Here is a 21,847-nt window from a genome sequence, read left to right as displayed (position 1 = left end):
TTATCATCAGATTGTTTTTTTGCCAACGAAAATGAAACGGCATGATATGAGATGACTAAGCCATGTGTGAAATAATGTTTTTTGTTTCCTTTGGACAAATGATAAAGCTAAATCAGAAGAGGCTCACTTGTGTATCCCAGGAAAACATATGAGCTTTCCTGCTCCTGGGATGCCTCTTCCTTTTTTTGGTCTGACATATCTAGAACATCAAGATTGGTATAGTACAACATCCCCATTACCAAGTCTGGTCCAGACCCCTCTTTAGAATATCAACATTTAAATTAGTGGTTACAATTCAAATTTGACCTCAGACACTTCCTAGTTGTGTGACTCTGGGCAAGTCACTCAACCACCAATGCCTAGCCCTTACTGCTCTTCTGCTTCGGAACCAATATACAGTATTGATTCTAAAATGGAAGTGTAAAGGCTTAAATTAATTAGTAGTTACAGAGGGTGGTGTGAAAACTGTCTGATTCTTAGCACTCTCTTTCTCCCATTCCATCACGTCCTCACAGAAGAGGTAGTGGGTTGCACACACTTAAAGGCTATTTTGTGTTTTTTAGTTTGCCATGGTCAAAGAATTTATCACTAAGTGGCTGGCCTGCTGGTGATGAGCTCAGCTCTCCAAAGACACCATAAAACAACACAAATGAATGTCGTGTGTTTGATGTGCTGACACCAACACAGGAAGATGCAAAGAGAATGAGAAAATGAATAGTAGAAATGGATCATTGTACATTCTGTGACAATAAAAGCTCTACTTCTGATGAGCCATGGGTATCTTGACTTTTCAATCCAATTATATAGCCCCTCATTTCCCTGGACTCCATTAACTGAATGCATGAAGACTATTTAGAATCCGCATTCCCTATGCCCGCCATTTACCTTAATGCTCTTGGTTGGTATGTCATTGGACTTCCAAGGCAACATGGCTTCTGGGTCCTTGTCAGATCTATGCTCATCAGGACACTGCTAAAAATCAGACAAAATGATATATAATGAAAATATTAGCAATTTATAAACCTAAATTAACAGCTGTGCAATTTACAGCTTCCATGGAGCCATTCGGAACGTTGATTCATATTCAGCAGCAAAGAGCTTAGGGATCAATAAAAATTATTAAAGATTTTTAAATTATATGTTGCTATATATGGGTATGTGTGTATTTGTATGTGTGTATATAAATATGTGTATCTCTCTCTCTCTAAGACTGAAACATAATGATCATTTCATCTAAGACAGAGTAGACCATTGCAGTAGCTGTGGAGCTGAGAAAGCACTAAATGTTGGGAAATCTTAATATATTTGGCTTTAATAAGCAAGAAGAGAGACATACATAGATTCAGTGAGAATTAAAAGCAGAGATCCTGGCCTCTTCTGTCACCTGTCATAAATGACAGTGGATAATTTGCAGCTGCTGAGTAGCTCCTTAATGAATACTTGTTAGGTTAAAGGAAAATCAAAGATTTCAAAGAAACAGAAAGAGTCTGTTACTTTTCCCAACAAACTAAAGAAATTCTGGCATGGTTAACACCGTAAAAGGACGAGCCTTGGGAGAGACTACTCCTACCAAATCCGAAAGAGGGATGCACCATAGACTCTAGCAACTGAAAAAACATTCCAGATCATATACTCCAATTCCTTCATTTGACAGAGAAAGGAACTCACACAAGGGGCATGACAGAGCTCAAACACAAGTCTGGTTGCCAAACCCATGATTTTTCCACCACACCAGTCTTTCTAACATGAAGATAAATGTCTCAAAAATAATTTGACTAGTTTTTCATAAAAATGAAAACAGGAAAATGTGAATTTCTTAGAAAGAAACAAAACAAACCATGGATTCAAGAACTTCTCTAGCCTGTCTTTAGAGCTACATAAAGTGCTATGAAGAATGAAGGATTCATTAATTAGACAGAAAATTGCTTAGTCAAACAGACCTTTCTACAATCTATTTGAACACCGAGTGAACCTTGCATCCAACAGGGCTGATTTCTTACCTGCGTCATGACGGTGTGGTCTATGCAGAAGGTCTGATATTTAAAAGGGATGTGAATCATCTCCTTGGGGCGCAGGTAGAGCTGCGGAGTGTGGTTGTCATGCAGGTGGAACATGTCATCCTCCAGGGGTGTATACACTTTGGCCGCCTCTTTGAAGTGTCTCCACTCCCTACTATCTAGAATGACACTAGAAGAGAGGTCCATAGCATTGTTACTATGAATATTCACGTTATCACTCTGGACTGCCAGGGGCCCTATTCGAAGGACCTGGTGAATTCAGAGTGGGGATAATGCTTGACCCACTTCATAGGAGGTTACGCTCTTTGAAGGCTATTCCTTCCCTTCATCACTAACCTGCCCTGCAAACTGCACAAAGCAGACCAGTGACAGCTCCTTGTGGAGACTGAATCAGTTTAGAAAAACAAGGCTGTTCTCACCAAGATGGAGTTGAGCAATAATAAAAAGAAGGAAAAAAGTTACAACAACCCTTACCTGAGCTCTGGATTATCGATCTCAATTGACACTGTGTGCTGCAGGTTGTGAGGGTTCTTTAGAGCAAACTCAAAGAATTCGGCTGTGCCCAGAGTGGCATAGATAGTGTGGTGGGTGGTGATGACCAGACTCAGCATATTGGTGATATTCTCTACTTTGGTTCGTTCTCGATACATATCAATAATCTGGAGATCTCGTGAGTGTTGGACTTGGACATTATGCTGAGCCTTTAGAAAAGAAAATAATGAATGAAGGAAATGGATTTGTAGGGGGTGGCTAGGTGATGCAGTGGACTGAAAGGCAGGCTGAGAGACAAGAAGTGCTGTTTTCAATTCTGGTCTCAGGTGCTTCCTAGCTGTGTGACCCTGGGCAAGTCACTTAACCCTCATTGCCTACCCCTTACTATTCTTCTGCCTTGGAACAATACACAATATTGATTCTAAGATGGAAGGTAAGGGTTTAAAAAAAAAGAAAAGAAATGGATTCCTAGATTTTTTTTCCCCTATCCCCACCCCCAGTACTGGGCCAACAGCCTCCTAGATTTCCTCTTTTCCTACATGGTCAATATCCTCCAAGTAACCACTTATTTCCTCAGAGGATTTAAAATCTGAAACCATTAAGATGAAAAAAAAGAGAGAGAGAGAAGGAAAGACAAAATAAAGATGCATTGGCAAAATTCTTTGAGATCAGCAATGTGCCCAAATACTACCTCCCCAAAGGTGCTGTTCCCATTCTCTCTGAAGCATAACTATTATCCCAGAGAAAACCTTTAATAGCAAGCAGGGAAAAAAAGATAACATGCTCAACATTGCATCCATTTCTATCCCTCTTTCCCTCAGGAGGAACGTAACATAACAACTCTTCAAATAGAAGGGCCAGAGAAGGGCAGGATGGATGAAGAGCTAGCTGGCCTCCAAGCTAGGAGAACCTGGGTTCCAATCCCATCTCTGCCACACCCTGACTTCTCAGTATCCTGGATGACTCCCTATGATGCTTAACTTGCAGATAAGGAGCTGATCTGTACTGCTGAATGAGTTTCTTCAATTGGAAGTTAGTTCTCTATGATACCACAAGTCTGGAATCTACCCCTATTTCTGTATTAGAGGCACCAGGAAGCATTTGGCTAGGGCACTGAACTTGGAGTCAGAGAGACCTTAGTACAAATACAGCCTCAAACCCTAATTGGCTTTGTTGATCCTGGACAAGTCACTTAACTGGTGTTTGCCTCAGATTCTTCATCTGGGAAAGGAGAGGATTGGACAAGATGGCCTTCTGAGGCCTCCCCCAGCTCTAAATCTAGGATCTGAGGATATGAGGGTGAAGGCAAATGCAAAGTCTGTAACAGCATATTCCAGTTGACGAAAGAATGTTAAAGATTGGATAAAAGTGAGAATAAACTGTCTTTTAACATGCCTCCTAAGGTCATCTAACTTTCCTCTGGGGTAGGTAGATTGAACAGTAATAGAGCACTGGACCTGGAATCAGGAAACCCAAGTTCAATGTAGCCTTAGTTATTTACTAGCTATGTGACCTTGGGGAAGTCCCTTTACCCTGATGGTTTCAGTTTCCTCATCTGGAAAATGAGCTGGAGAAGGAAATGGCAAACAACTCCAGAATCTTTTCCAAGAGAAACCCCAAATGGGGTCACAAAGAGCCAGACCCAACTGAACAAAACTAAAACAAAAACATTCCTTTTCAAAAAGGAAGTGGCTGGCAGCTAATGGACCTTATTCCTCCATGTGGGTGAACAATATTCCAATGAGTTTACTGTCCATGCCTGCCCACCATGTGGCCTCTGAGTGACCCACAATTTTAATTCTTTTGAGAATATTATATTCCATGGCTCATGGCCATATACAACATTAAAAAGAAGATCAATGTTAAAAATATGGGATTTTGAAATTTATTTTCTCCTCCTGCCCTATCTACCTAATGTTCTAGAAGGGATGAAAAAAGACCACCATAAATATGGTAAAGAAACTGGCTAATTTTTCACCTTAATAGCCCTTACATCAATAATCCTAGGAATTATTAAAACCAGCTAGGGGTGTCATACAATATTTGGAAAGAAGATAACTCCATGTCTCAAAATTCCCTACAAGAGGGTTTTATGAGGAGGATGCTGAATAATTGTTCTTTTTCAGAGACGAATGAACAAGAGAAACCAGGCTACAAGTTAAGCAGAAGTTTTTGTTGAATGTAAGGAAGCACCTATTGAGATAACAAAAAGTCCACAGCTATAACAAGGAAAGCTGTGAGGTCTCAGTCCCCCACAAGATCCTTAAGAAGAAAGGAGATACCCATCACTCTGACATTCAGAGTACCAGACAGATAAGATCTCTTTAAGGTCCTTCCATGGTCTACTCTTCATCTCAGATGGTCACATAACCTTTCCAACAAGAAATTTTTTTCCTACAGCCAGAAATTGACACGTGAGAACCCAAGTCAAACTGCCTTATACTCTGCCACTAAGAAATGGCATTGGTCAGACAAGGTCAAGTAACATCATGAAGGAATGACAAGGCAATAAGACCACTTGGTTTCAAATCTAGCCTCAAACACCCATTAGCTGTGTGACCCTGGGCAAGTCATTTAGCATTGCTTTAGTTTACTTTTACGTAAAATGAACTGGAGAAGAAATGGCAAACTACTCTGGTATCTTTGCCAAAAAAAACCCAGATGGCTTCAGTCAGACATGACTAGAAAATAAATGAACAACAAAAAAGATCATTGTGTGACAAAAGCCTTAGAGATTAAAAAGCAGGTATCTCACCAGGAGGGTTTTTGTCCTAAGGCCAAGATCATTTTCAGCCTCCTGCTGGCGGACTGACGCCATTCTTTCAAGCTTCCGCTTCCTTGTGGCATCTGCCTCTTTGCTGGTGAGCTGATGGGTCTTGCTACCCTCTTGCTTTCGAATGAAGAGCACTGAGGCTAGTTCACTGTCCACATCGGCTAGTTTCCGGGCTTGAGCCACATTTTTAAAAGCTGCAGAGTTGTCAAATGAAAGTGTCAGAGTCTAGTTTGGAAGTAAATGTTCTTTAAGTATGCACCAATCTGTCATAATAAATTTAACCAAGGCAAGGAAGCTATGAAAGTTGTTCAAAGATTATGACTATGTCTCCCCTTTCCTCCTCCAAGTCAAAGTTGTAAATGTTGAGTCACATGACTATATGATATTCTACATTGTTATTGCCTCTCTAGGAACCCTTTTTATAGTCCCTCCTACCCCCCCCCCCAGTAGCATTCCCCAAATAAAGGACTCTAATGCATGCTCTTAAGTATTGATTAATACTATTGCGCCCTTCTACTCTTAAGATTTTCTGGTGCCTAGAAGGTAAGGGAAGTCATACATTATTTGGAAAGATGATCACTCCACATTTCAAAATTATAGACAAGAGAGGGTTATGAATAATTGTTCTCACTGTTCACAGAGAAATGAACAAGAGAAAACAGGCTTGGGGCACCTAGGTGACCTAGTGAATAGAGGCTAAGGTCTGGAGACAGGAGGTCCTGGGTTCAAATCTAAACTCAGGCAATTTCTAGCTGTATGACTCTAGGCAAATCACTTAACCCCATTTGTCTAGTCCTTACCACTCTTCTGCCTTGGAATTGATATTTAGTATAGATTCTAATACAGAACATAAGCATTTTTTAAAAAGAGAGAGAAAAAATAGGCGATGAGTAAACTTTACTCAGTAAAGGAAGAGAATTTTTTTCCCATGTAAGGAAGGACCATCAGGATAACAAAGAATTCACAACTAAAACAAGGAAAGCTGCAGGGTCTATTACTTTGGAATTATAAGACAAGTCATTTAGAATTGCTGACAATGACAACACATGAAAGCTTCTGAATCCTTAGCCCTCATGGACATAAACTATCCATATCAACAATGCTACAAGGATCGCTCGTTGATGCTTCTCAATGAATCTGTCCTAGGCAGTGTAGTAGATAGAGTGCTGGGCCTGGAGTCAGGAAGACACATCTTTCTGAGTTTAAATCAGGCCTCAGACACTTCCTAACTATGTGATCCTGGGCAAACTTTACCCTGCTTGCCTCAGTTTCCTCATCTATAAACTCACCTGAAAAAGGAAACAGCAAACCAGCCTAGTATCTTTGCCAAGAAAACGCCACATGGCATTTGGACACAACTGATATAGGGATAGACTTAACTGATATAGAGATGGACACAACTGAAATAACTGAACAATAACAGCGATCCTGTGAATATTCTTTCCTAGGTGCAATTGGCAATCCATCAATGACTTCTCCCAATATCAATCTTACATACTCCCCAAGAAGTCCATTTAATATGGCTTCCTTCAGATCTCACCAGACTTCATGGGTCCCAGTGAAGCTCATGGGATGGACATTTCCTGGTAATTCTTTATGTTCACTATGTGGTCAGTCTACTTTTTTTTATTTTTCCTGTTCATACATTACTCTGATGATGTCCTTTATGCCATTTCTCTAGTATGCTTTTTACTTAATACTTTACCAGGGTCATTACCTGCCCATCACGTTCTCCATTATCCTCTGGGTGAACTATAGCTTTAATTCTTTGGAAAACAAGGTACTCTATAGCTAATAGCCTTAGAGCAACATTAAAATAAGATGGATTTTTGAAACTGATCCTCTCCTGATGTAAGCTGAAAGGGGCAACAAACCCTGCCCAATAGCTGGACATAATCAAAAGAACATGGAAACCATAACTACTGAATAGAATGGGGCTTCCTTTCACACAAGGTATATGAGTTGCTTCAATTATCAGAATTATTAGAAAATTCCTCACATCAATATTTAGACATAACTTAGGTCTTTGATTGGGGTCTCTGAAAAGCAAGTACAGATGATTGATTCAGTTTCCCAGTCACACAGGACTAAGTTCAAACAAGGTTCAGTCTCTACGATCAAAGCCTTCCTTAGAGACTGTGAAGAAAAGAGTACAACTTGACCTAAAGTTGTCTCAGGGGGTTTAACATATTAGCATTCCATTTGCACTGTGGTTTGCTCTCCAGAGTGGGCAAACAAAATGAATCAAGGGGAAAGCCACACAGACCAAAGTGGGCCAGGGGTAAAGTAACATCAGTTCCTTGAAGACTAGGGGCATCAACTGCCCAAACAGATGACCCCTTCCTTAGTGACTAATCAAGATAAAAAGCACTCCTGAAAATCCTATCTCTCTCTCTCTCTCTCTCTCTCTCTCTGTCTCTGTCTCTCTCTCTCTCTCTGTCTCTGTCTCTCTGTCTCCCTCTCTCTCTCTGTCTTTGTCTCTGTCTCTCTCTCTCGTTCACTTTTACTTACCATACCTCCTTACTTCACCTTACTTACTACTCTGTTACTATATTCTTATATAATAAAGCTTGTTTCCTTGCAATGGAGTCAGTTTGAGCCATCAATCAATTCCTTGGACGAGATGCCAATCAGCATTGCCCCACATCACTCCCTCCCCCTTTTCTCTGTGAAAATTTAACACTAGCCTGTACCCTTTTTTAAGTGAGTAGGTGTGCCATTCCAGCTATCATAAGTGTGTCCAGTTGGGCACACAGGGCAGGTGTTTTCTCTTTCTCTGGCCTGATTTTTATCATTTGATAAATAATTATAAATTAAGATACAGTCTCCAGAGATTTTTAATCATAACACCTCTAATGCTTCTCCCTTTCCTTGGAATACTGCTGCGAGGATGACAATACCCACTAAGTAACTGAGCAGGGCACCAAGCCCTCCAATGAGAAACACTACAACTACTCTGCATAGCTACAGAATACAATCGGGGGACACAGGACATTCTCAGCATCAAACCAAAAAAATCAATGTCGTCAACAAGACAATACATCAAACCAAAGACAATGAGGAAAAAGATCTCATACTCCTACCCCTAGCTCTGGTCTTCACTGTCCTACCACACAGAAATGGCACTTAAATGCCAATGGGCAAATGTTCTATGCCAATGCAATGAATCCAGAGAGCAGAATCTTCTCAAGGAACCTGCTGTGATGACTGAAGCAACAGACAACTCCCAGTGGATATTTATTTGTCAGCGTATGTTTGACATTAGTAAGAATGAGACATAATCTACATGGACAATTCACCTGCTGCTAGTTTTGAACTTTTCTGTATTTAACTATGAGATCCTCCCTTAGTAACCCAGAGCTAACCTATATACTGGCTGAAATGGTTAAGGAATCAGTCAATAAACATTTAGTAAGTGCCTACTGTAGAGCAACTGGGCAGCTAGATGATTTAGTGGATAGAGCCCTGGGCTTAGTCAAAAAGATCTGAATTCAAATCCAGTCTCAGATATTTATAGTGACCCTGGACAAGTTGTTTAACCCTGTTTGCCTTGGTTTCTCATCTGTAAACTGGGGACACACTGGAAAAGGAAATGGCAATCCACTATAGTATCACTACCAAGAAAATCGCAGGCATTAAAGTTCACAGGGTCATGTAGAGTAGGCACAACTGAACAATGACAAACATACCAGATATTGTGTTAAGTGTTAGGGATTCAAAGAAAGGCAATAAACAGTCCTTGCCCTTGAGGAGCTCACAGTCTAATGAGGGATTCAGATCACAGAATCTGATACACTGCACAAAGAAGCATAAAAAGAAAGTATTCTGATCATGCAGCTGCTTAGAATCCATTTCCCATTCTGGATACTATATAGAGCAGGAAAACAGAAAGTGCAGAGAACTAAACCTCAGGGGGTGGGATGGATGGATGGGTGTGGGTGTGTGTGTGTATGTGTGTGTCTGTGTGTGTGTGATCATTTATATGCATCGCCATTCTTTTATTTTAATTAATTACTTTTTTATTCACTCCTCTCTCCCCTCCTCACCCTAGAGAGGGCATAGATTATGTCTTTCATGTTTCCACTTCTCCATTCATTCTCTGGAGGTGAACATTCACAAATTATTCTTCAAATATTAAATCTGTAGCTGTATATAGTGTTCTCTTGTTTCTAGTCATTTCACTTTTCATTATGTCAGTATGTCCATTCTTTACAACTCCTCTCAGATTTCCTAGAGCAAAGAGAACTCATCTGTGGCCATAGACATCAACCACTGAGAGTCTTGGTACAGCACAGCTTTGGGAAAATTCTATTCCTTGGTTTCTGTTGGTCCTGATCTTCCTGTCCAAGGTCATTGTGATAGAAATGAACAAATGGCTTCATTTCTTATAAGATGAAAAAACTTTTAAACACTTATGTAAGAGGACTAAAGCTAATAACAAATTTTTAAAATATGAACTTCTACAAGAGACTGTTTTTTATTCCAGTGAAAGACACAGAAGTGGAGATAATTGTACCTCAAGTGTTCCACGTAGCTCGTTCCCCCTACACCTTATTCCCACCTTATTTTTCAGTTTTCCTTTCAGCTAACAACTTTCATATGATCTTCTTACACATTCATTTTTGGAAGAATTTCTTAGTATTAGAGGAAATGGAAACAAGTCTAGCATTTCAAGGATAGGGAACACAAACTGAAACATGCCTTCTATTTCCATACGTAAGTCCTGGAGACCACTGTCTTTCTGCAACAAGAGCCCACCCCTACTCCCACCCCACCCAGCTGCTACTGGCTTAGCTGGTGACTCTCATAATCCAAAAAAGTCCTCTCACATTCCTGCCTCTAGCTCTGGTCTTCTCTGTCCCACCACACAGAAATGGTACTCAACTGCCAGAATACAAGTCCTGCTTTGTAGCAAGGGAAAGGGGACATCGCATCTTCATATGCCAGAATAAGGAGAAAAACCGAAATCGGCAAGTCTGTCTAATCTTCGCAATGCAGATTTGGGCATATGAAAGGGTCATGGAGGATGAGTGTTACATAGGAAGTTCAGGCCACTAATCACTGACAATAGTTTCAAAAAGTCCTATAAAATGTTACGTCCTATGTATCGGCATATTAAAGTAAAATAAAGTTACATTTTAGAAACATAAAAGGTGGTTTTGAGTGTTTATAAAGAAAAAGCACTATGCAATTTCCTTAATACAATCCAATCTACCCTTCTATTTAATTACTGGGTTCAGTGAATTATCTTCATGCAACTGCAAAAAATCTCAAAAAACAAAACCACACACACATATACCTCTCTATACTTTTTTCAGTATATATGCTTTTTTCTCTGTGTGCATACATATAAATATACATATATATCTATACTGATGTATGTGTGTACATATATATTGATGCGTATGTGTATAAATATAGACATGTACAGACATAGACATATGCACTGATGAACCATCTCTGTGGTCTGCACTATAGGTGTTCTTCTTCCATATGGGGTTTTCTATGTGGATAGTTAGGTCAAATTCTTCACAAAGTGATTAAAAATCTCATATAGAGATTTTACACTGTTCTAGGAATTGATACAATCAGCACCATGCCATATGCAAACAGAAGCACCTAAAGGAAATCACCATCTAGAAGGAATTTTTCTTCTTGAACTTAGCTGAAATTCGCCATGACAGTATCTGATGCCTTTGGCAAACATAGATAGATAGATAGATAGATAGATAGATAGATAGATAGATAGATAGATAGATAGATAGATAGATAGATAGTTTATGATATAAATGACTTGAGGGTCAAATAAAAGAATCTAATGATTTCATATGCATAAAAGAGAGATCAGTATAGGGTGAGCCTTTAAGGAAATGCTTTGCTCTTCTCAAACAAACATATTGTGATTTGTCTATAAAACAAAAATTACAGCATTTTGTATTCTTCCATCTGAAGTACCCATACCAGCCAAGCTCACTCCTAACTACCCTCTCTACTACTCTGCTACCGCACCACACCCTGACCCTGCTTCCCCTTTCATCTCTCTTTTATGTGTTATTTTCCTCCATTAGCATATAAGGTTCTTGACTCTGAGAATGACTATCTTTTTGCTTTTACATATAGCACATAGCAGAGTATCTGACATAGAGTAAGCTATTAATAAACACTTTCTTAGGACAGCTAGGTAGCTCAATAGATAGAAAGTCAGAACTAGAGATGGAAGGTTCTGGGTTCAAATTTGGCTTCAGATACTTTCTAGCTGTGTGACCCTGGGCAAGTCACTTAACCCTCATGGCCTAGCCCTTACTGCTCTTCGGCTTTGGAACCAGTACTTAGTATTGATTCTAAGATGAAGGTAAGGTTTGTTTTTTTAAGTAAATAAATGCTTTCTCTCATTCTCCTCCCTTCTTCTCTTGATCTCTCTACTTCCCTACCTCTATTCCTCCCACCCTCCCTTTCTTTTTCTCCCTTCCTCCATCTTTCCTTCTCTTTCCCTCTCCCTGTCCCTTCCTCACCTTCTCTTCTCTTCCTGCCCCCTCTGCCTTTCAGTCTTTAAAGATCTGATCTTGCTGAATGAAGAATAGAATTAATGAAAGCCTGTCTTTATCCTTCTCATCTTTATCAAGTATGCCCTCTAAATGCACAGATTATTCCCATCAAGAATTATAAAGATGGGAAATTAAACTTATAGGTCATTAGTTATTAATGCTTTCTTGCCTTTTTCCCATAAAAATAAGGCATACTTTAAAATTTTCCTCCTCTCTCAGTTATCTTATGAGCCTCAAGACTGTGTTGTCTTGAGCATGGATCCTCTCTCATTTTAGTCCATCTACTCTTCCCATTTTTGTGAGCGCCATCTCTAATTCCTTGTGTTTCAAATACAGCATTGGCTAGATGTCAGAGTTCATGTGTGGGCTCTTCTCCATCACTGATATAGGAGAGATTTTGCTATAGATATCTTTTAAATTTTCATCTGCCTATGAACCTCTTCTAGCTCTCAGGAAGTTGTGGCTTCTTTGGTCCTCTTGTAAAGATTTCAATAATTTTTTTTCTCCCTTCCCTGCTTTTCACTCCTTTGAGGTGTAAAAATGGAGATTTGAACCCTAGACTTCAATACCTAGAAGTCCTTGGTATTTCCCAGAGTTCCCTATAATCTCACCTGAGTCTCCAACTGGGCAAGATCACAATTAGTATTTAACTGGCAGTAATGCCTCCCACGCTCTCTGCTCTTACATTGCAATGATGTAGTAAGTAAGCTTTGAATGGGCTAATCAGCCCTAGGCACGTGGTTTTTTATTTTGTAATTTCTTTATTCCTTGATTTCTTATAATCCTTAATAAACTTCATAAATATAATAATTTTTGCTACTAGATACTAATTTAATTTTTACAGAGGCAATACTACTCATAACTTTCTGCTATCTTTTATTATGTTACAAGTGAATTTATATTCTAAACCAGCACTGTTCTTGGCTGCCACATAATTCTGCCCAGTAGTATTTTGGCAGGTGTGATTTTTAGGTTTGTTTCCTCTTTTTATCATGGCAATTAATTTATATGAGTTAAGCTTCCTTAGGAAATAATGACTCTATACTGATGTCTATTCTTTTATTTGCTTCTCATTTTTCAGCACCAACTGTTTGTTTTAAATAAGTCAGATTGGCATTGGCTCAATTACACATCATATCTTCTCATTATTTGGTATTGATTTTGATCGATGCTCTAATAAGTCAATGGACATTGTGCATTGCTAAAATAGGTAGCACACAAGTAACCAATGGTTTCCCAACTGTACTATATATGTGACTAATCTCATTTTGGGGAACATTGTTCAATGTTTGCCATTTCCTAGCATTTCTTGAGTGTATCTTAAATAAAACATTCATGCTATAAAGGCAGAAGGCTTCTCTATCATCTACAAATCTGTAGCATCTTTAGTTTCTTATACTTGAACATGTTTTCCAACATATTTTTCACTACCCCCTCACCCTTCCATCTTTACATTCAAGAACCTGGTAAAAAAAGTATATGTTGATTTAATTTTGAAGGTCTTATTAAATTCTTAGAATTTCACCTCTGAAACAGATATTACTACATAAAAAAATTCCTGGCAGGCTTTTTTCAAATATTTATCATTTAAACAGCCCATGCCATGACTAAATATCATATATAATGATGTTTCTTTGTTGCCCTTTGACACATGATGAAAAACTCTTTTATGTTCTTCTCCAAGGAGAAGCTTAAGGTCATCCTTCCATTTAGCTACAATCTCATTTTGTCTTCTCATTTTATTTATAGCACTGAAATGAATATTGATATGATTCAGTTCCCATAGATGCCATTGCATCTATTGCTAAAATGGACCTTGGAGTCTTTCCAATATGGAAGAACCTGACAGAGCCTGCTCTCTGATAGCAGAGTTTCAAGAACTCTGGGTCAGTTCCACAAATGAAGAGTAAGGCGTTATGGAGGTAGAATGAGTTATAAACTATATTTAAAAAGGACAGTATGGTGTACTTAACTCATCCCTTTACAGTGCTCAAGGCTTAAGAGATCAGCGAAAATGATGCTCTACTAATAAGGTCAGTCTATGAAATGTACCACATTACACAAACAGGATATTTCTAGAAAATATTTAAATAGAGAATAAAATAAATCATCTGTGGCCTACCCTAAAATTACCCTTCAGGGCACTCAATGGATGTTCTATACTATGAGTCATGAAAACCTCACTGTGGAATGCCAGCCTCTAATTCGCCATCAGCCTGTTTCCACTTTCTATCACCTAAACGTACGTCTTCTCACAAAAGCTTTCTATGAAGTGGTAATAAGCTTCTTCTCCATTCTCCCACCCACCCCTTCCTCTTGGAACAAGTAAACAAGTGCTATTTTCAGGCTACCCACCACTCTATTTTAAAGCTATTTAATTGCTTTCCAGATGCAGCAAATTGGCTCAGATGTCTTCAACTACTGCTAAAAATGATCATTTTAAGTGTCGATGGGGTCTGAATAGACAAGTGGGATGAAAATTATTGAGAAAGAGGGTCATTTTAAAGAACGGATTTTTCCAAACAAATGTTCTCATATAAAATCCATCAATGGGGTCTTTCCTCACCCATCTAGTCACTCTGACACCCAAGAAAGTTGAGACTTTCACATGTATAATTTTGAAATTACTCCATTAGTACCTCTTCTGATTTCCACTAAGAAATGAAGTGAACTTCTAGAACTGCTCCAAGGAACTGACTTGCTGGGATATTTTTCCAAGATAGAAAGCTTCAGAATTCTTTTCAGAACCAATTTTAAGGCTTTAACAAAGAGAAGGAATAGCAGGATTTCCAGATGTCATAGACTTTCTTCTCTAGTTCAGAACAAGGACAAGAACCTATTCAGAACAGTATATCTATTCACTCACCAAAAAAAAGAACTGAGAATAAGTTAACATCACTTGATCAATTTCAGTTGTCCATCATCAAGTGGATGGCACCATCAGATAGGATTCATATGTACATGACTTCTCTGTGGACCACTGAGACTAATTGAAATGATCTCAGCCTGTGTCTGAGAACACTGGAGTTTTCTGTCTGGGACACAGGTAGGAGAACTTTATTACATTTTTTAAAGTCATTTTGGAAGGCAGGCCTGGTAACATATCACCTATGTGTTTCATTTGAAGTTTAGCTTTGTTAAAACTAAAGAGACCCATGGCCAGAAGGGCTCAAGAATGATGAACGTGGACAAGATATCTTGGAAAGCAATTCTCTTATTCCATAGCAGAGCAGCAATCTATGTCAATAAAGGGAGAGACAAATGCTTGGAGGATTGAAGCTTAAAATATAAACTCAGAGAACTTTTCTTTATTATTTTGAATATAGACAGAGCTCTGGTTTAGAAATATGGGGATCTGGATTCTAATTCCTGGTTGGCCACTAATAATGTCTCCTTGAGCAGGGAAGGAAGGAGGGAGGGAGAGACAAAGGGAAGGAGGAAGAAAGTAAGGAAGAAAAGAGGGAGGGAGCAAGGGAGGGAGCAAAGAAGGGAGAAGGGAGGAAGGAGGAAGGGAGGGAGAGAAGGAGGAAGAGAGGGAGAGAGGGAATGAGGGAGGGAGGAAAGAAAGGAGGGAGAGAAGGAGGAAGAAGGGAAGAGGGGAGGGAAGAAAAATTTATTTTTTCATATAAGTGATTTTACGGGAGAGATATCAAAGAAAAAAATAAGAAGAAAGTGAAATATATTATGGTTTGGTCTGCTTTTGGACTTCATCAAAGGAGAATGAAGGCATCCTCTGCCTTCTCTGAAGGCAGATGCATTTTTCATCATGAGTCCTTGGGGCTGTCTTGGATCACTGTATTGTTGAAAATAACTAGTTCATTCACAGTTGTTTATCAAAAATATTGTCATTACTATGTACAACATTCTGCTCACTTCACTTTGCGTCAGTTCATAGTAAGTCTTTCCAGGATTTTCTAGATTATCCTGATCATCATTTCTTCTAGCAGAAGGAAGGATTTATTGAGCACTTACTATGTGCTGGGCACCATGCTAAGATCTTTTAAAATATTATCTCATTTGATACTCACAACTATCCTGGAAAGAAGGTGTTAATATTATTCTCATTTCACAGATTAAAAAACTGAGTTAGACAGAGGTGAAGTGTCTTACTGAGGATCACCCAGACAAGTAAGTTTCTCGGGCTAGATTTGAACTCAGGACTTCTTGAATCCAGGCCTAGAATTGTGCCTACTATGCTGGGCAGTGAATAATACTTTTTTTTTAACCCTTACCTTCCGTCTTAGAATTCTAAGGCAAAAGAGTGGTAAGGGCTAGGCAATGGAAATCAAGGGACTTGCCCAAGGTTATAGTCCTAGGCAGTATCTGAGACCAGATTTGAACCCAGGACCTCCGGTCTCTGGGCCTGGCTCTCAATCCACTGAGCCACCCAGCTGGTACACTAAGAGGTTAAGGATAGGGAGTAGATCTGTGGTTTCATGTGTATAGGAACTCTCAGTTGAGAAAACTCTCCATACCAAAGGAGTTCAGCACCTACTTTGGATCTTCTAGTCTTCAAGTCTTGCCCAGGATCACAGAGCCCACTGGTGTCTGAGGCCCAGCTGGAGCCCAAGTCTTTCTAGCTCTGAGGCCAGCTCTCTATCCAAAATGCTGCCTGGCCTAAGAGGAGGTAGGTTTACTTTCAAATAAACCTCTTTGTGCTTACGGATCTTAGAAACATGCCTGTTTACAAGGGAAACTGGTAGCTTTCCATATCATAAGAGGAGGCTATCAGCAGCTAATATCTGCGTGAAGGTGTTGAAATGAAAAGTGAGCATTCCCTAAAGTGAGACCAGGCCCCTTGAGTCAAGGAAGGCTCCCCAAACAGGGATCACCTCATCCAATCAATTATTTTCAAGTAGAGAAAGAAAAGGTGGAAAGGATCTGGAACTATGAATTAGGAGGCATGAGTTTTTTATTGTTCCTTTTAAATTAAAACCTCTACCTTCTCTCTTAGAATCAATACTGTGTATTGTTTCCAAGGTAAAAGAGAGGTAAGGGTTAGGTAAAGGGGTTTAAGTGACTTACTCAGGGTCACACAGCTAGGAAATGTCTGAGGTCACATTTGAACCCAAGACCTCCGTTCTCTAGGCCTGACTCTCAATCCACTGAGCCACCCACCCATCTTCTCAGTTTTCTTTTGTGTATTATCTTTCTCTAATAGATTATAAACTCCTTGAGAGCAGAGATTGTTTTTCTTTATCATATTTGTGGACTTTGTATGCAATGTCTATTGCTTAGTAAATGTTTACTGATTATTTTGACCCAATTAAAAATAAAGTAATGCTCTCCCTATTTCCTTTAGCTTTCCCCCTCCACTGCAGGTAAACAGCTAGATAAGCTACCACAAATACTGCTCACAGGATTCCATTTATTCCGTCAAAAGAATATTGCTTGATTTCCACAGAACCAAGTCCACAGACCATAGCATTTAATTAAGAAGATCAAATGTGGCCTGAAAAGTCACGAAGGTCACTTAGGGTTCATGGTCCAGAGCTATGCTTGGGTGACATTCTGTTAGCACTATTTTCCAAGGAAACACAGTTCTAGTTCCTATCTCTCATTCCTGGCTTACCTCCCTCCATAGATAGCATGGTGAAAGATGTCCCCTTTGGCTTACCTCTCTGGCCTCCAAGACTAAGAAGGCTGCCTCCAGAGAAGCTACTAGTCCCATTGCTAGAGGAAATGATCCTCGATCGTGAAGGAGGCAACGAGTTGGAATCCTCTGATTTCTGTTCAGACACATGACCTAAATTGAAATCAGCCAAGAAGAAATTCTGTTAATAGCCAAGTACGTTTTTTTAAACAAAAATTTTAAGCAAAACATAATGAGACAAGTAGACATAATGAGCCAAGTCTAACTTTTAAATTATATACCATATCAACACCCTAACTCCCAAACTCTGGTTTCAGTTAGTTCTATTCTACAGAAATACTGTTATGTAAAAGAACTCCATTTGCTTTCAACTCATTCATCTTTTGTTTCCTACCTCCAAGACTTCAAAGAGGCATAGGATATACCTTTTGCCACAAAGAGACAAACAACCTGACCCCAAATGGGCAGACACCGTTTATTCATCCTATTCATCTGATTGCTGGGCAAATCTCAGGTGGTTTCACCCTAGGTGGGATTTCACAGTCTCTTTTAAATTACAATAAAATTGCTACAAAATTATCCTTTTAAATGTGGTAACCATATTAAAAGAGAAGCCTTCAAAGGCTTTTACATGTAAATGCCTTTGGCCACAAGCACTTTCACAAAGGGGACAGAAGAAATGCTGGAGTTCTTCCATTACACAATGGTCTGGAGAGCCAGCAAGCCTTCTCTTTAAGAAGGATGAATACACTCCCACAAAAATCCAGTGTGAGTGCTAATTTGGCAAGGTTAGATGGGGCCCTCTACTAAATTCTCACATACTGCTGCAAAGAGGTTCCTAAGAACTTGATAAAATGATTTCAAGAGTTCTATAAAACAAGCAAGTTTCTTCAAATAATTCTGTCCTTCTGTTAAACATTATGCTTCTCTGTTTTTTTGTGGTAGTAAAGACCTAGAAACAAAGTAGATGCCAATAGACTAGGGAATGGCTAAATAAAAGATGCCATAAGAAATGTAATGGAATAAATAGTAGCCTCTCGGTAACTGAGGATGACAATTGTCTTTGGGCGCTTTCATCTGTGATGTAGATGAGTGTGCACGAAAACACTTGTGCATGAAGGAGATTTAAGTGGAAAAGTTGTTGCACAGAGACAGTCCCACTCTCTCGGCATTGGAAGCCTGGGTCCAGTGGCACGAAAAATCATTACACCTGGAGACTTTCTCAGCTGCATTGGATGGCCATGTTGTCTTTTGTGCTCCAACATGCCCTAAGCACTCCACAGTGCTTTGCTGCGTTGCCCTCTCAGCCGTTGAACCTTCTTATTGGTTTCTTCCGTATGTCCAACTGAACAGTCTTTACATGCTGGGTGAGCAAAGCCTTAGTTCACCAGGGATCTATGACCTGAAGGAATAAATATCTTTGTGCTATAAGCAATGGCAAGTAGGATGAAGACAGAGAAATTTGGGATGACTTATACAACCTGCTACAGGAGCCAGTGAGCTATAAGTCCTCCAAAAAAAAAAATGAAACTGGGAGCAATGGGCCAATTTGAGTCCTGGAGATCAGGTTAAGTAACTCATGCTCTTTCTCTGGGCATAGAGGAAGGATTCTGGGATCAAAGAACATTGTAGGCACAGTAACCATATCTACTGGTTTTGTTGTTGTGGGTGAGTCATTTCAGTCCTGTCCAACTCTTCATGACCCCATTTTGAGTCTTCTTAGCAAAGATACTAGATTCCTTCTCCAGTCCATTTGACATATGAGGAAACTGAGTCAAACAGAGTTAAGTGACTCACCCAAAGTTACACTGCTAAGTCTACAAGGCCAGATTTGAACTCAGAAAGATTCTTTCTGACTTTAGGCCCAGCACAGCACTGCACCACTTCGCTGACCCGACACTGGTTTTGCCTGTTTTTCTTTGCTGCAAGGGAAAGTCAATTCTATAATTGGAGGGGTGGGGGAGGAGAGGACCATCTAGAAATATTGTACCATAAAAAGAGAAATAATTAATAAAATGCTTTTTCTTAAAAAATAAATACAATACTTCTTTAAAATCTCTTAATTGTATTGTCAAATTTTCAGGTGTTCTGTAGTATAAGGGAAAAGGGAAAGGAATAAGTATTTATATAGTGCTTTTACAGACATTGTTCCAAACATTCTATTAATTTTATTTGATCCTCACAACAACCTTTCAAGGTAAGTATTATCCCCATTTTCAACTAAGGGAACTGAGGCAGACGGAGGTTAAGTAACTCACCCAAGATCACACAACTAGGAAGAGCCTGAAGGTGGTTTTGAACTCAGATCTTCCTGACTCCAGATCCAGTGTCCTATCCACTGAACCATTGGACTTCCATGTAATATCAATACATGAATTATAGGTATTGAAATAAACTAAGGACACAGCCAACAAATCAGTAGTCTGATTAAAAAATATATACTTATGAAAAAGCACAATAAAACTTTTTTCAGCTTGGTAGAATAATTTCACAAAAAGATAAAGTTTCCTTGTTATTGATGTGATCTGTCTCTTGATCTTGTCTCTTGATTAGAGTGCTGATTCTCTTGATCTTCACTGAAGTCAGTTACCCTCCATTAGCTTTCACTAATACCAAGGTTGAGAGGTTAGAGAAAACTTTCAGGTTATCCCTATTTGACTTTGCTAGATCAGTGGTGTCCTGAGGGTGGGCACACAAGCAGCCCTTGGGGTAGAGTGCACCACAGATGGACTTCTTCCTCCATATGATCCCTGTCCTTATCTTCACTTAAATCCTCTATAGAAAATGCACTCAATACCCCTGGAGATCATTCTCTGGTTAATTCGCTGTTTGGTAGCTTCTAATGTGACACCAGGTCTTTTATGGCAGTGAGAAGAAGCCTGAGATCATGTGATTCTTCAAACACACGGTGGCCAATTCTCTTTCTGCTCTTCCCTTATAAGCCCAACCGTTTGTCCATCTACAGAACCAAAAAAGATGCTTTAACAGACTAACTTGGAGGAGGAAAAACTTATGCTTCTCAGAGTACAGAGAAGGAAGCAAAATTTCCCCATAAAGTGGGCTCAGATTTCAAATTTTAGCAAGGTGATATATTAGAGGGACGTCTGGGTGGCCCAGTAGATAGAGCACCAGGCCTGAAGTTGGGAGGATCCAGGTTCAAATCTGACTCAAAAACTTCCTAGCTGTGGGACCCTTGGCAAGTCACTTGACCTGTTTGCCTAGCACCTTGCTCTTCTGTCTTAGAATTGTTATGAAGACAAAAAAAGTGTTAAAAAAAAAAGATGATATGCCAGGGATACAGGTGAGGTGAACACAGCAAAGAAGTGGAGGAAGGAATTAGTAAAAGTGAAGGCATGGTGGAGTCCGCAAGGGGTCCCCATTAACCAAGGGGCTAGACTGGTAGGTTGCCAGCTGTGCTTAGGGGAGATAGACCCACAAAGCCATGGAAAATGACCAGGACACACCTCCTCATGGAAGATAGTACCACAGTCAAAAGTGAAACACAAGGAAAAAGCTATGGCTGATGGTTGAATAGGTATGGAGAAAACCTCTGCTGTTCTCCCCAGTGTGTAGGCAGGAAGAACCTTGATGAGGGGTGGGGAAAGATATTCATTTGAGAGATGGGGGCTGAGAATATTTCCTTTCTTTCATGCTTCCAATTCTGTTCCAATTAAATGCTCTCACGGATTCTGGGCTACTGTTTCCTAGGTTTCTGTTAGCATGGTAACAAACCAGAAATGTAGACCTGAATTTGACTTTACAGATGGGCAATTGAGATGAGTGAGATGCATTTACTAGTGAAAATCCCTCACACATGAACCCAAGTCCATGAGGAGTGTTTACCAGGACAGGGAAGACACACAGACCAAGGACTACCTCAAAAATTGGGCAAAATGTATTTTGTCATCCACTTTATTTTTCCAGGCCAGATAGCAATACTAATCACTATTTCTTCATAATCTACAAAATATGTTGGTCCACGAACAGCAATTAGACTCATGGTTGGTAGTCTGCAGATTACTTTCATGATCCCTTTAAGGGAAGAAGAGCAAATAACCCACAAAATGAAGGGTTTTGGTGCTTTGGAATACAAGATATCTGGTGATGCCTTTATTTGAGTTCTCTGAGAAAACCCTACAACTTAGCCTTCCATTTATCCGTAGCTGTTCTCTGACCACATTTATGGAGAGAATGTCGATGGGAATGCACTTCCTAAGGAAGGAGAAACTGACAACTCTTGGTAAGACAAAAATCATATCTCGTAAGAGAGACTCAACAGTTAGGCTAATGTTCACAGACAGTCTAAGAATGGCATGATTCTGAGATTCTTCTTCCCTCACCTTTTTTAACCAATTCACAAATATAGCCATGTAAACCACACAGAAATGAGGGCTTGTATTTTTGTATTTTTATCTTTTATGGATTA

The 21,847-nt window shown here is 39.5% G+C and overlaps 1 protein-coding gene across 7 annotated transcripts in view; it reads right to left on the bottom strand.

The window, feature by feature from the left end:
- The window catches only part of NPHP4 (nephrocystin 4), a 187,610-nt gene that overhangs the window by 27,890 nt on the left and 137,873 nt on the right, over positions 1-21,847 (bottom strand). For 6 of the 7 annotated variants that reach the window (XM_056795926.1, XM_056795927.1, XM_056795930.1 and 3 more), the window contains 5 exons: positions 17,446-17,574; positions 5,266-5,477; positions 2,493-2,719; positions 2,001-2,187; positions 886-972 (listed from right to left, as the gene is read on the bottom strand). In XM_056795926.1, the coding sequence (XP_056651904.1) occupies positions 886-972; positions 2,001-2,187; positions 2,493-2,719; positions 5,266-5,477; positions 17,446-17,574 (842 nt within the window). The remainder of the gene's footprint in view (positions 1-885; positions 973-2,000; positions 2,188-2,492; positions 2,720-5,265; positions 5,478-17,445; positions 17,575-21,847) is intronic. The other variant, XM_056795929.1, reaches the window with a different exon arrangement.

The sequence above is a fragment of the Monodelphis domestica genome, chromosome 4, assembly GCF_027887165.1.
Source record: "Monodelphis domestica isolate mMonDom1 chromosome 4, mMonDom1.pri, whole genome shotgun sequence".
Taxonomy (NCBI): Eukaryota; Metazoa; Chordata; class Mammalia; order Didelphimorphia; family Didelphidae; genus Monodelphis; species Monodelphis domestica.
Note: the sequence above shows the minus strand (reverse complement) of the source record. Positions and strands in the feature narration are given on the sequence as shown.